Genomic DNA, 14353 nt, shown 5'->3' on the forward strand with positions numbered 1-14353 from the left:
ACCCCCCACCCCCACCCGCGTGCATCTGCTGGACGCTGGCCTCCGGACACGCGAGGAGGGTCCTCACAGGCGCGGAGGGGAGGGCGTGCCCCCTCCCCACGTTGGACTTGGCCAGGTCCCACTTCCCGGGGAGGCTGAGCCTCTGCACCGACCCCTCTCCCCGTCTTGGCCCCGGCGGGGCTGCCGTACCACGCCCCCACCCCTAGGAGACTGGAAAGGCGGGGTGTCTAGCCTGCAACGCTTCCTAGTTCCTAGCCTTCCGCAGTGGAACTGGACCCCCTTTAGGCCCCAGCACCTGAATGGAGGGCCGGGGAGAGAGCCCCTTCTATCAAGTGCGTCTGTGCTGTTTTTTCCTCATGACAGAGGATTTTACAGCTCCAAGCACGAGTACCTTTCCGTTCACTCTCCCACCCTGGGGTCCTGGACCGTGGCTTACAGGGCCGCCAGCCAAGACCCTGCTGGGCCCCTTCCCGGAAAAGTCCCCCGCCCTCCCCAACCCCTACCCCAACGTTGGCCCTGAGCCCACAGCCCGGTGAGCCTTGAAGGATGGTCAATTGGCCTAGGAGTAGGGTGCATGTGGATCCCAGTCGCAGGAAGACAAGGGAGGTGAGGAGTGAGCCCTCGTGGCACCGTGTTGCTCTCAGGAGCTGAAAACGTTCCCAAGTCAAGGAGCATTAACTATTAGCAGCTGAAGCAACACTGTTTGGCGCCAGGGGCTTTGGCGGTTGAATGCGGTGGGGCTGGGTTTAGATGGTGCTTGGCACCTCTGCTGCCTAACAAGGCTCTCCCCTCATACCTGCTCTGGCCTGTGGGCAGGGTACCCACAGCTACCTTACCTGGCTGCCCTCCTGCTAGAGAGGGAGAAGAAATAACTCAAATTTGGAACCACTTGCTCAATAAATTGCCAAGGCCCTGAATGAATGAATAAATGAAAGGCTTATGTAAAGACTCTAGACCTTTCACTGCCTTCTGCTGCTGCATCCTGATTGTACCACATGCATTACTCTTTAATCTTCACAATCCTGCAAAAATAGCATTTACCCCCATTCACTGGTAAGGAGACAGGCTTAGAAAGGATAAGTGATTGAGTAACTAAGTAAAATGGTCAGGCTTACCATTCCCCACAGCCTAAGTTCATTCCATGATGGAAACAGGCAGGTGACTTGATCAGCCAAGTGCAGAGCCTGCATTTGAACCTAGGACTGTCCGTTTCTATTCTATCAGTATACTCAAGAACTTAGCAAGACTGGAAAGGGGAAATATTTTGCCTTCTTTGGCTTCATATTCTAGTTCTCTCGAAGCTCAAACTTATGAGTTGGTATGATTCACAGATTGGACAGGGGCCAACACAGACATGCATCTGGTGTCTCCTCAGCATTGAGCTTGGAGTCAAGTGGAGCTAGAACAAGAGTCTACTAAAGAAAATATTCTAGAGGACAATGAGAAACAGCACAAACTGTGTGCCTACTAAGTGCCAGGCACCGTGTTAAATCCTTAAATATCTTAATCATCCCAGCCCTGTGGGGAAGGTATTCTGTTTCCTGTAACTGCTGGGACCAGCCACAGGCACACCACATATCTACACGCGCGCGCGCACACACACACACTCACACACACACACACACATAGGCTCTTCTGAGGAATGCCAAGCCAGGGCATGCCCACACCTGCTCTGTGGCTGTCCAGTGCTGTAGACAGAAGCTAAAAGCACTTGTCTGAAGTGTAATATGAAGGAATCACTTTGAGTGTCTCGGGTGCAAAACGGAGGCAATCAACGGGGCTCCAGAAGCAAATCTAACTTTCAGAAGGGCTATAAAGGCAGAGTGGAGTTTGAAATTTAGGTTTCCTGAATCTATTTGTGCTGCTGTGGTTCCCCTCAGTATCAGCTCCTGTTTAAGTGCATGGTGTCAAGTACCAGCTTTGGACCTACACTTGGATTCAAATCCCAGCTGGGTCCAAAGAAAGATAAAAACAGTATCTACACCACGCAGAATGTCTAAATTAACTGGGAAAAATGGAAGTACAGGACGCTGCACAACACCTGGCACATGGTAAGTATTCAATAAAAGGCAGCTGCTATTATTATAATCTATCACAGAGACCTGACTATATATCCAGGAAACATTATTAAAATAGAAATGACAAGTGGCAATAATTAAACAGAAACCTCTGCATTGCCCAGGGTATGTACCTTCTAATTCAATAACAAAGAAACTCAAAGAAACTAATAACAAAGAAACTCAAAAGAGGGAAGGAGTAAAGATATGCCTATGGCCAGAGAGAACTAGGAGTGAAGAACAAGAAGGCTTTCAAGGGAGTTGATGAGGAAAAAGGAAGATAAGGGACAAGACAAGGAGAGATATGGTGTTGTTATCCTTCATTCATCATCAGAGAAGAAAACAATTCCTCTGATTGGAGGTGAGGGCTTAACACCTTTCCTTAGTAAGTGGCACAGTCCCAAATACTGAGCTATGACAGCAGCTTGATTTTCTGGACATTTAGAAATCAAATCTCATGGTGTCATTTTGTGTATGTGAATTCTATCAGAAGGATTTTGATAAAAACACAAGGATCTTGATAACAAGTTCAAGAATAAGCAGGGAATGATGGAAAAAAACCAGAGGTCAAGTCAGGTACAGATAAAATCTTCTGGGCTCTTATAATATCCCAAACGATTACTGGCTTTTCCTTGCTGTGTATTATGTTTTTCATTTCATTCCCCACTGGATTGTAAACCCTCCAGGGTGAGAACCTCATTTTATGTTCTGTAAGGTCCGTTTCTCGCCCTAAAATACCATCAGTGAAGTAGGCAGAATGAACCCTCAAAGATGTCCATACCCTAGTACCTAGAGCCTGTGATATGTTACACTATATGGGAAAAAGGACTTTGCAGATGTAATTAAGGTTATGGACCTTCAAACAATGAGATGATCCTGGATTATCCCGGTGGGCCTAACCTAATCACCTAAACTCTTAAACACAGAACTTTATCTGACAGGGAGGAGGAGAGATGAGGCAGAAGGGAAGATTGGAGAGATTTAAAATGTGAGGACTCGACTAGCTTTGAAGATGAAGTGAACACAGGCAGTCTCCAGAAGCTGAGAACAGTCCCAGGCTGCCAGCAAGGGGACCAGGGACTTCAGTCCCGCAGCAGCACGGAACTGGATTCTGCAAACATCCTGAAGGAGCCTGGGGCAGATTCTCTCCCAGAGCCTTCAGATCAGAGTTCAGTGTAGCCAGTTTGACTTTGGCCTTGTGAGACCTGGAGCCAAGAAATCAGCCAGCCCCACCCGGACTTCTGAGCTACAGAACTATGAGATAATAAATCTGTGTCGAGTTAAGCCACTAAGTTTGTGGTAATTTGTTACAGCAATAAAAAACTAATACAAACATTAATAACTACAACTGGCACATGGTACCATTTCCCCACACATCATTTCACCTAATCTTCACAATAAGCAGGATAGTATTATTCCCCCCTTATTTTAGGAAACTGATGCTCAGGGAGGATACGTCATTTGCTCAGGTGACCAGAATTCAAACTCGGATCTTTAGGCTCCAACTCCAATGAGAGTCGGCTCCTACAATGCAGCTACCATCCCGTGGCTTGAAAATTCTACCTTAAGCTAAATAAAAAGTGGACTAAAACAAGGCAAAAAAAAAAAAAAAAGAAAAAGAAAACGAGGCTACTTTCACACACTGAAAACTTCAAAGCTTTTGAATACTCCTTTCTGATTCATCCAAAGATATCTAGTAAGTCATGGTACAAGTCAGGGTATAAAAAATATTAAAAAGAAGGTATATTCCAGAAAGTCTTCCATCTGGCCCATAGAGGAAAAAAGTTTTTGATAAATGACAAAAAGAGAAATCCTCAAAAGAGTGGCTGTCAATGAAGCATTTTCTCCCATTCAGACGCTTTCTCAGCCTCTGTTGAAGTACATCTTCCACAACGAAATGCCATTTTGCCAGCTGGGTTTAGGAACATTTCTGTGGTTGGAGCTTTCAGTCCACTCATGACAAATGTTTATTGTCAGGCAGTTCACCTGATTTTCAGTCTGAAAGTTCCCTTTCTATATTTCTTCCCATTATTTCTATTAACGAAGCAAAATATTTTCTTCCCCTCTTTGGTCTTCCCATCTTTCAAATATTTGTGAACTGTTATCACACACTACCCTTGCATATCATTTTGGCAAACTGAAGGCTCCTTTCAGCCCGCCTAAGTTAACCTTTCTCTTATACTGCTATCTTCATGTCTGAACTTCTTTTCCACACATTTCAGTTCTAATGAGGTATTTAACCTGAACCAAGCTCTCTGTACACTACAGAAGGTGACATATTCTAAAAGGTGAATTACACAATAATCAACTTGGTAGCTGGTTTGAAAACTGCATGCACTTTAAATGAACAGCAGACTACAATGAATTTCCCCCAATTTTAGATAAAAGTTTATGGCCACAAATTCAGGAACTAAAAGCATTTACTACACACTGCTGTAAACAGTACTATTAATATTTACAAAGTATTTAAATGACTACTAATAGAATAGACTAAATAGACATCACTTTTTGCAGTAAGTTTTGGATATGATACATTAAAAAATATATTTCTCCAAGAAGTCTGGCTAAAATTCCATACCAGATTAAACTTCCTGCCAAATGGAATCAGACGCCACATTTCTTAAGGGCCAGAAATCTGGCCCAATATTCTCTGTTCTTACCAAGAACTAAGGAGCTGTTTGTTTGCAGCAGTCTCCAGATAGATATTAATACTGGACCTTTCCAGTAGATTTTGTAACTCTCTATTGAGAAAAACTCTAAAATTTGGCCAGACGTGGCTGTGGTTCCTGATAGCGCATAAATCTTTCAGGGCCCTCATTAGCTGTTTAGTACTATACCCCAAATTCCTAATTCATATCAGTGTGGTCTCTAAACAAACTCAATCCCAGAGTAATTTACCCAGAAGTACAATCTGGCTGATTACCTTTTTTTTCTAGTCAATAACATCAAGCAACTTCTTTGTGTTCAAAAAGCAACCATGCCATGGGCAGCTAGAACTGTAATCTTTGGCTGAAATGCAAACCTTCTGAACGTCAAACTAAATAATTCTATATTCATTCATTTAGTTACAGAGGCTATTAAAGTTTAACGATTCTTAAGGAAAATGTAAGAATGTAGACAGTCAATAAAAAGTGCAACTTGTCCCCAATTCTGAAGCCAGCTGATTATCTGAACTCAAAGGATTGTCACAAAATGTTCCAATTAATAAATTCCTTCATGTTAAAAAACTTTTTCTCAAATACCATTAGGCACCATCTATTGACTACCTATTATGTGTTTGACATTTTAACAGCTACATTTGCTAATCCTCACAACCAACAAGGTGGGCATTATTATTCCCTTTTCACAGAGGGAGAAATAGGCTCAGAGTCATTATTATCTCAAGGTCCCAGAGCTGTGTAAGTGCCAGAGCTAGGACCAAAACCTTCATCTGATGGGCCCCAAGTTTTCCCACTATACCAGGCTGCTGCTCTAAATGTATTATTTTCTGAAACTGCTAAAGTTTCAGAAGATAAAGCTGTTAATTATAGGATTTAATTTCATATTTCTATTTTCTAAGATGACATATATGAGGAAAACAGAAGTTTATATTTATATGTGATTGAACCTTTGACAAGGTGTTTTACAATTTTAAAAGAACTTTAGTGATCACTGTCTAATCCTCCTCTGTTCAAGAAATTTTTATCGATACTTATTCTGGCAGACATTGTGTTAATACTAGAGACACAGAGAATGAATAACTGAGTTTCTACCCTTAAGGTGTTCAGTCTAATGAGACTATTAAAAATAAATAAAGAGCAGTGTCCCCCTTGCACAGAGGAAGAAACTAAAGGCTGGCAAGGCTTAAATGCCATGTCCTAACTTAGCTTCCAGAAGACAGGACTCGATTCTAGATTCTTCTGAATCTAAGTGACTCCTCTGCCCCTCTTACCTCTACCCTCAGCTTCCTAATCATGCTCTCCATTATTGTTTTTCTACACATGCAACAAGGATTGTAGAGAGTCTGAATTCATCTAAACAAGTACAGCAACAAGACTACTGATTTTAATGCACACAGAACCAACTTACTAGGCCACTTTGTTTTTAAAAACATGTAATAAAACCACAAATAACTGACTTCTCATATTTATTACTTCAGGCTTCTTCAATCTCACGTTGAAATACTGTTCTGAGAAGCTGCAAATATTTTCAAAGAAAGTCCAGGATAAGTCAGGCTAATGGAGAATTTTTAATGTTCTTTCATCATCAGGGCAAAAAAAGGTCATTGTGATAGAGAATGCATTTCTGTGACTAGGTATCTATCCTCAGAAATGTCCCCTGTGGATATAAAACTGTTATTCAGCTTATCTCATTTATTCACTTAATGACAGTAAGCCAAGACTCTGTGCTGGGGGAATCAGAATGGATTCACGAGAGTCCTCCCTGCCCTTAAGGAGCTCCCCCTTTGGTGGGAGACAGAAATAAATTACTACAAAGGAATGATTAGCTCTATTTGTGGCAAACAGGGACAGCTTCCTGAAAGCTAAGGCATGAAAAGGATGAAAAGGAATTTGCCAAGCGGACAAGGTGGTGGGCAGGGCATAGGCGGCAGGAAGAGACTGGTGAGGGTGGGTACAGAGGCCAGCACATGCAAGATGACCTAATTTAGAATTAAAAGTATTAGCTAATGCGCTTGCTCTGTATTAATCACGTGGAAACTGAATGTGTCACTACCAAATGGAACTTTTCTGTTATTATTCATAGCTCTTTATGAAACCAATTCCAATCTCGTTTTTGTCCCTACTACTCCATTGACACTGATTTTTGTAGTGATCACCAGACTTCCATGTTGCCCAATTTAATCCAGTAGAAGCTAATCAGATATCATCCTACTTGACCTCACAGTAGCAAAGGATACAGTTGATCATTCCCACTTTTTGGTTACACTGTACTCTCTTCTCAGGACATTTCCCTCCACTTCTCTCATCCCCTTTCCCAGATTCCTCCTCCTCTACCTGATCTCTAAAAGCTGAAGTTCCTCAAGGCTTACTCCAACCCCCTTGCTCTCTCCCCAGGTGGTGTCATCCATTCCTGTAGCGTTAAGTACCACCCATCTGCTCGCGACTTCCGGATATATATCTCCAAACTGACCTCACTTCTGAGCTCCAGTCTTGTAAATCCAACTGCCTCCTTGGTGTCTCCACTAGGAAATCTCTCGGGCATCTCAAAGTTAACAAGTTCAAAAGTGGAGCTTATTATTTCAACCACTCTCCCTAAAACCTGCTTGTCCCCTCATCATTCCGGTCACGACCCACCATTCACCTGGCCAGTCACTGAAAGTCATTCTTGCCCCTACATCCGGTCACCAAGTCTGTCAGCTCTACTCTGCTTACTTTTCCACGTCTATCTCTAACACACTAGGCCAGGACACCACCTTCTTGCATCTGGACACCCACTCTCCAGCCCCCTATCCTCAGTACATTCTCCACAGAGCAGCTTCAGTGACAATTTCATTCCGCCCCTTCTGTGTTCATCAGTTCTTTCAAAAAATATTCTTACTCCATTCTCTGTTACTGGTATATAGTAAGATTGTGAAGTTGAGTGGGGGGCATGTGACTTTCTTTGGATAATAAAATGAGAGTAAAAGTGATATGGATCACTTCCGAATGGGAACTTTAAAAGCCAACGTATACTTTAGCTTTTTCTCTTCCTCTGCCATGATGATCACGATGCTCCAGAGTAACTTCTCCATTAGCCTGGGTTCTTGACTTAGGTTCTTGATGGCAAAGTGGAGATGCGGCATGAGTGAGAAATAAACATACGTAAAGCTACACCTTCAATAGCTCCCAACTTCACTAAGAATGACACACTAATGCTTTACCACAATGAACAAATTCCAAGGGCTCCTATGTACCTATCCAACCTCACATTGGGTCGGTCCTTCCCATTGCTTATATTCTACTCACAGTGGCCCCTTTGCAATTTTTAAAACAAGCCAAGCCCCTTTCTACCCGTTCATGCAATGTTCTTTGTATGGCGCACTCCTCGACGTTTAGCTCCCAGCTTAACTATCACCTCCTCGGAGATGTCTCCCTTAACCACCTTATCAAAGGAAACCCCTCCCTGTGATTCTCCATCCCAGCATCCTATTTCCTGCATGGTAATAATCTGTAATAATTATTCATCTCTCTGGTTGACTTTCTCTCCCGCTAGGCTGTAAGTACCTTAAGGGAAGGAGATCATCACTACCTCCACTGCCTAGCAGTGCGCCCTCAATACAGTACCCTATACATGGTCAGCATTCAATAAATATTCGTTCAATGAATGAACAAATAAGAAGATTCAAAAGTGAGACATTAAGAAAACACTATAGACATCATATCATGTATCAGACGCAAGAGGTAGAGGTAGTGGTAAGGACAGGAAGGGAACTCACATTTACAGTAAGGGAACTGAGAATCAGTAGGATGTACGTAACACTGATTTAGGTACGTTACACACGCTCTCTCTCTAGGTTTTCAATAATCCCAGGAGGTCAATATGAATATCTCCACTCTATAAATCAGGCAACTGAGACTCAACCTGCTCAAGTAGCAAAACCAGTAACAGCAGCAGTTTTAACCCAGACCTATTAACCTTTTCCCTCCAAACCATGATGCTTCCCTAGGAATTAAACTGCTACTATATTTCATCACTAAGAAATATTCTATTATACATATAAGTTGCACTTACATATGAATATATTTCTACTCCAGGAACCAATTTTCGTTTTTCTGTTTGTTTTTGTTTTTCAGGCTCACCCTAAAGCCTATTTCAGGTACCTCATGTTTGCTGGGACAAGTGAAGGCAGAATGAGGCAGCAAATCCAAACTACAGATAAATCAGACATTTTGTTGGAACTTTTCTCTTGAAGTCTTTTTCATCTCAGAGTAAGAAGCTATTATGATTAGGAAGGGAGTCTGTGCTCTGAATTCATTTTATGGGACTTGAGATAAACTTATATTGGGCTAATTTACCATCTTGCCCCATTACCAAATGCTGTTCTTCTGGTCACAGAACATGCAAAGTTAAATGGTCTATGGGGCTCTGACCCACAGTCCTGATTTGAGTCACACAGGCTCCAAACATCTAAACAAACAAATGAAACCACCTGGCTTTTTGCCTCTGACCATTTTGGGATGAAGTAATGTGTCAACGACAGAAAGGTAAGGCCTGGATAACTCCCAAACAGTGTTGCTGGGCTCTGAGTAGACTCACAGGATGATCAGAACTTAGGAAATCTTAGAGACCATCTACTTAAATCCCTTCTTTTAACAGTTTAGCAAACAGGCGCAGGCAGGCAGTTATTTATTTGCCTAAGAGAAGCAAGACTCCTGGCTCCCAGTCAAGTGCTCCTTCCACTACAACATACGGCCTGCCAAAGCAAGGACTAGTGATTATGTCAAGGTAACCAGTAGATAACGTCTAGATGACACAGACTGTAAATCCCCCAATGTTTCTCTTTACTCTCCATCATTTAGACAACGCTGAACAAAAAGAAAAAACACAATAAAAACAAAGGCGATCAGGAGGAGCTATTTTAATTTTCTATTAGATTTTCTTCCAAAAGCATTATTTTACCCCATATGTTACTGAGTTATAAGAAATAACATTAGCATTAGAAAAACTAGGATGAAAGATATATGTGGATAATTAAACATATGAAAAAGGAAAATTATAACAAGAGATTGAGAGCTTTATAAAGTTTAAATTAATGAGATTATAATTTTAAAACTGTGCATCTCAAAGGGAATTTTATTAAATTATTTCTAACAGTGTTTTGACTCTAACACTGATTTTTCAAGAAGGAGACCCATTTAAAAATATTTTTATTTAAAAAATAGGCATGTGTACTGCTATAAATTCCTGCCCACCCAAAAGCTCTGATCATATCTCTTTTATTTAGTTTTGGGAAGAAAATACCATATTGATGGCACAAAATGCAAAATCAAAAAAAAATTTTTAATCCCAGTACAGAATTGTAAAAGCTATGTAAAACAGATTAAGGTCATTAAGTGCACAACACGAATTACTGGCCAGCTACTGGTATTTGTTTCTTCCCTAGTTCTCCCAAGGAAAACTTAAATTGAATCTTCAGCAGAATAATCCTTAAATATACTTTATAAGCAAAATGAGAGCTTTTGTTTACATCGTTTTGGGATTTTGCTGTTCCTAATTTTATTCTGAAATTCAATTTTACCCCAAACCATAATTACCATGTTAACTTTGTAATGCACAGTTGTATGCAGTTCAGCAAAGCAGTAGTAATACCACCAGGCTCTGTTCATCCAGAGCTCAGGAAAAACAGGACTGATCACACCCATTTAAAAACATAGCTCGTGCTATTTGCCAATGCGTGGTTTCAGTTTAGGTTCTGACAATGAAATATATGGTTATATATCTGTATGTCTCATCTTGATTTTTCCAAGGTAGGCAAAGGAAGTTCTTCACAGCTTAGCTTTTTCTGGCTGAAGCTGAAGATTTTGTAACTTCATAGCCAGGCCCATGTTGCCCGCGATTTTCAATTTGCCTTGAAAGAAGGCCTGTGAGTGAGAAGAGAGAAAATTTATTACGTGGTGTTTTTTGTTTTGAGATTGCTGATATTTCTAGACTATCCAGCCCTGAGATCATTTATTTATCGGGTCTCTTATACTTTCTTCAAAAGACGAAATTTGCTTTCTGGAGTAGATTTAGACCCAGATTCTTTCAAAGGAAGGAACTGTAAAAGCCATGCTTTTTTTACACAGAGCAGTCAAAAGGCACTTTTTCCCAAATGTTTACTCTTAGAAACTGAGTCTTCCTTCACCTGCTTTCCTCAATGCAGTACGTTTTCCAAATATTAGACTTAAGTGGGTTCATACTAGATTGATTTTGTTTAAAAACATTACATGTGGATCAGGAATATGACCTGAAATTTTCAGAAGTCTGCCGAGAGAAAAAGCATGAATACACTTAGAAACTCTTAGACTACAAGATGGGTGAAATGTCACCAATTTTTTCCCTTTTGGGTCTCCACGATAAAGGATTTATACATAAGGAGGAAGGCCAGACAGCCTGCTGAGACGGAGGTGCTTGCGTTAATCTTTGGCTCAAGAAGAATCCAACCTCTGAAGAACAGAACCGCAATTTGTTCCATGTAACAAATGCCTGGGATTAGATCACATGATGCTTGCTAAATTTATCATGCAACAAAATCCCAGGAAAACTTTAGAGAAATATCAAAATTGGGAACATAGCATGACTTCCTGCTATGATCTCAGCCCTTTAACTCAATTCTGAAAATAAGGAAGGGCTAGGTGAAAAAAGTTCCTCATCATCTTAGTTTTTTAACAAGTACATTAGGAAGTTAGGAGCTCTTCTGCCGCATCCATGGGAACGCAGAGCTCTGCTTTTTCTACACCTCTGGTAAGGGTGACTAATTCCTTTTTTTTTTTTTTCGCATCCACTGTCTGGACAAACTAAATATTTCCTTTCTATATGGCACACAGCCTTCTGTCTGATGACTTAAAGGTCAGGTGTCTCAGAACACAATATATTTAACACATGTCCTCTAAAAATATGGACTAGCTGTACCTAGAAGAGAAACGCACCATCTTTTCCTTTCTGTTTAATTAAAAGAGAAAATGACTTTTTATTAACTAATTATTATAAAGAAAACATGAATCTTCACCCTTTAGAGAACCCAAACATAAGAGTCATTTTAGTCTGGCCCTAGGTGTGCTTTATGTGTGCTTGCTGCCGGAGAGTACGCTGCCTTGTTTCAACTGTAGCCAAACACTGAAATTATAATTTCCACTGCATTTAACGGTTTCCAGTCAAATCCTCAAGTGAGCATAAGGGAAGGCCATTAGCGCATTAATAGAAAGGTCTGCCATTTTTGTCTTCAATTCCTTTGAGTGCTAACAGGTGTTCAAGAAAAATAAGGTGACACTTTGCTCCCCACACTGAGAGGAGGAGAGCAGCTGATCTGTAAAGTGTGATCACCCTGCCAAGGAAGTGCATGGAGTGAGTGCATGGCAGAATGAGAAGCAGTGGGTGGGAGGGAAGAAGCCAGCCAGCTCCGATATGGTGGCCTCTGTTCTGTTCAGATTTTTGGACCGGGCTCAGTGGGTGCAAATGTCAGTGCCAATGGTGTGTATTCAGTTGAAACGTCACAGATGCACGTCTCTCATTTGTCAACATATAAACTGAAATATGCTTAGTTGCTTAGAAAAAGCATTTCCAAAAGTCCTAACAATTGGGAGTCAGATTTAGCTGTTTTATCCAATCTTTCAAATTACCATGGGACCACTGGGAAAAGACCTAAAACAAATCAGGCTGAGGCAACAACAACAACAAAAAAGTTACAATGGAAAGAAGCAACTTAGTCTCCTTTTTGTTATCTATGGCTAATGGAAAGCTATATCAAGTCTGTTTACCGCTATGCAACTAAAGAGTACAAACCCTTGACAATTTGGGGACCAGGAAAATCTATACACGGTATAAATACATTTTAAACAAATACAATTTAATCCAGCAATTGTGAACAACTAAAAACGTCAGGCATCACACTAAGTTCTGGAGACATGAAGTTAAGATGTGGTTTGTTCCTTTGAGATACCCACAATCTAATAGGGAAGATAGGCACATTCTGACTAATAAAATGTGACAAGTGCTAAGCTAGCAGCCCAGGAAGTGGACCAGGGGAGGGGCTGGCTACAGCTCCCCAACTTGGAAGAAGGTCTTTGGAGATGCCATCTGAGCTTATTTTGAGAGACAAGGAGTTTGTCAGGGAAGGATAGCTCAGACAAAGAGTATGAGCAGACACACGAAATGTAAGGTCAAACTTTTGTTCACACCACTCCCTCCTGCCACCTGGATTGCTCCTACTCTCCATCTGTGCAATGCTCACTTCTGATCACCCTTAGGACTCAGCTCAAGTGTCACTTCCTCTCTGAGCTTTTCTCTGATGGCCCAGGAAGACATGGTTGCTCCCTTCCAACCCCCCTTCCCAAACCCCCTTCCCAAACACAAACCAGGCGTGGTACGTTGGATATCTGGCTGCACTTATCTCCTTGTAGATCTGTCTCGTACCAAACTATGGGGCCCTAAGAATTTCCAGCACATGGGACAGTCTCTGGCACATAGTTTGCTCCACAAATGTTTGCTTTTTGTTGGGTTTGACCACTTTTCACTTTATAGTATGAGACTGAGGCAGGAGATGAAGTGGAATGGGTTAAAAGACCCACCTACTAGAAGGATAGAAGTGCCATCATACTTACCGACTGAGGATTCATTTTCCCAGTCATTAAAGCCAGTAAGTCCGAGTCAGCCATTGTGATTGTGCAGTCGGCCTTCTTATCTAAACCAGAGATAGGTAGGAGAACGAAGGAGAAAAGGGACCCGTTCAGTTTTACTTACACATTTTCATCAACAGCCACTGACTGCACCAGAATCACACCTAGTGCCAGAGCAGTGTGGGGGAATGGGCACTCACACACATTTCTGTGGCAGCCTGGTAAAATGGGGCATAAATCGCAAGCAACTTCGACATCTAACAAGCAGGAATTGATTAAATAAATGATGGTATACTCATTAATGGGATACAATGCAGCCATTAAATGATATGGATTTACATTTTTTGGCCTGAAAAGATGCTCATGTTATATTGTTCGTGATACTGCTATAAAACCAATTACGAAACAAACTGTAAGCATGATTCCATTTTTGCTTAAAAACTGATATTCAATTGTATAAGGAAAACATACGTAAACTTAGACACCAATATATTAATAACAGTTACTGTGGTGCACAGACTCTAAAATGACCCCGCGAGCCCTGCCTCCTGGTCTTCATGGCTTTGTATAATCCCTTACCCTCGAGTACAGGCAGGACCTGTCACTTGCTTTTAGGCAACAGAATGCGGCAAAGGTGGTGAGATGTCATTCCTGTGGTTCTGTTATGTTACATAAGACTCTATCTTGCTTGCCAGCAGACTCACTCGTATTCCCCCGACGGCACTGAATAACCTAGCTGCTATGCTGTGAACTGCATATGCAGAGAGCCACGCGGCAAGTAACCGGCCTTTAGGAGCTGAGGGCAGACTCCGGCCTATAACCAGTAAAAAAACGATTATAAAGCTATCATTCATACAGCTGCAAGGAAATGAATTCTGCCAGCAACCTGAGTAAGCATGGACATGGACCCTCCCTCCATCAAGTCTCCAGATGAGAACCCAGCCTGTGAAGGCTACTCAGCGGCCCAGCTAAGCTGTCCTCTGCCCCCTTACCCACGGGAAA

At 41.7% G+C, this 14353-nt stretch overlaps 1 protein-coding gene across 5 annotated transcripts in view; it reads right to left on the reverse strand.

Annotated features, from left to right (window-relative positions):
• Positions 1 to 9599: 9599 nt before the first annotated feature.
• SCP2 (sterol carrier protein 2) overlaps positions 9600 to 14353 on the reverse strand; it is a 99247-nt gene continuing 94493 nt past the window's right edge. For all 5 annotated transcript variants that reach the window (XM_081056111.1, XM_081056115.1, XM_081056112.1 and 2 more), the window contains 2 exons: positions 13337 to 13416; positions 9600 to 10618 (listed from right to left, as the gene is read on the reverse strand). In XM_081056111.1, coding sequence (XP_080912237.1) covers positions 10523 to 10618; positions 13337 to 13416 — 176 coding nt within the window. In that variant the 3' untranslated portion in view covers positions 9600 to 10522. The remainder of the gene's footprint in view (positions 10619 to 13336; positions 13417 to 14353) is intronic.

The sequence above is a fragment of the Rhinolophus hipposideros genome, assembly GCF_964194185.1.
Source record: "Rhinolophus hipposideros genome assembly, chromosome: 8".
NCBI classification, from domain to species: domain Eukaryota; kingdom Metazoa; phylum Chordata; class Mammalia; order Chiroptera; family Rhinolophidae; genus Rhinolophus; species Rhinolophus hipposideros.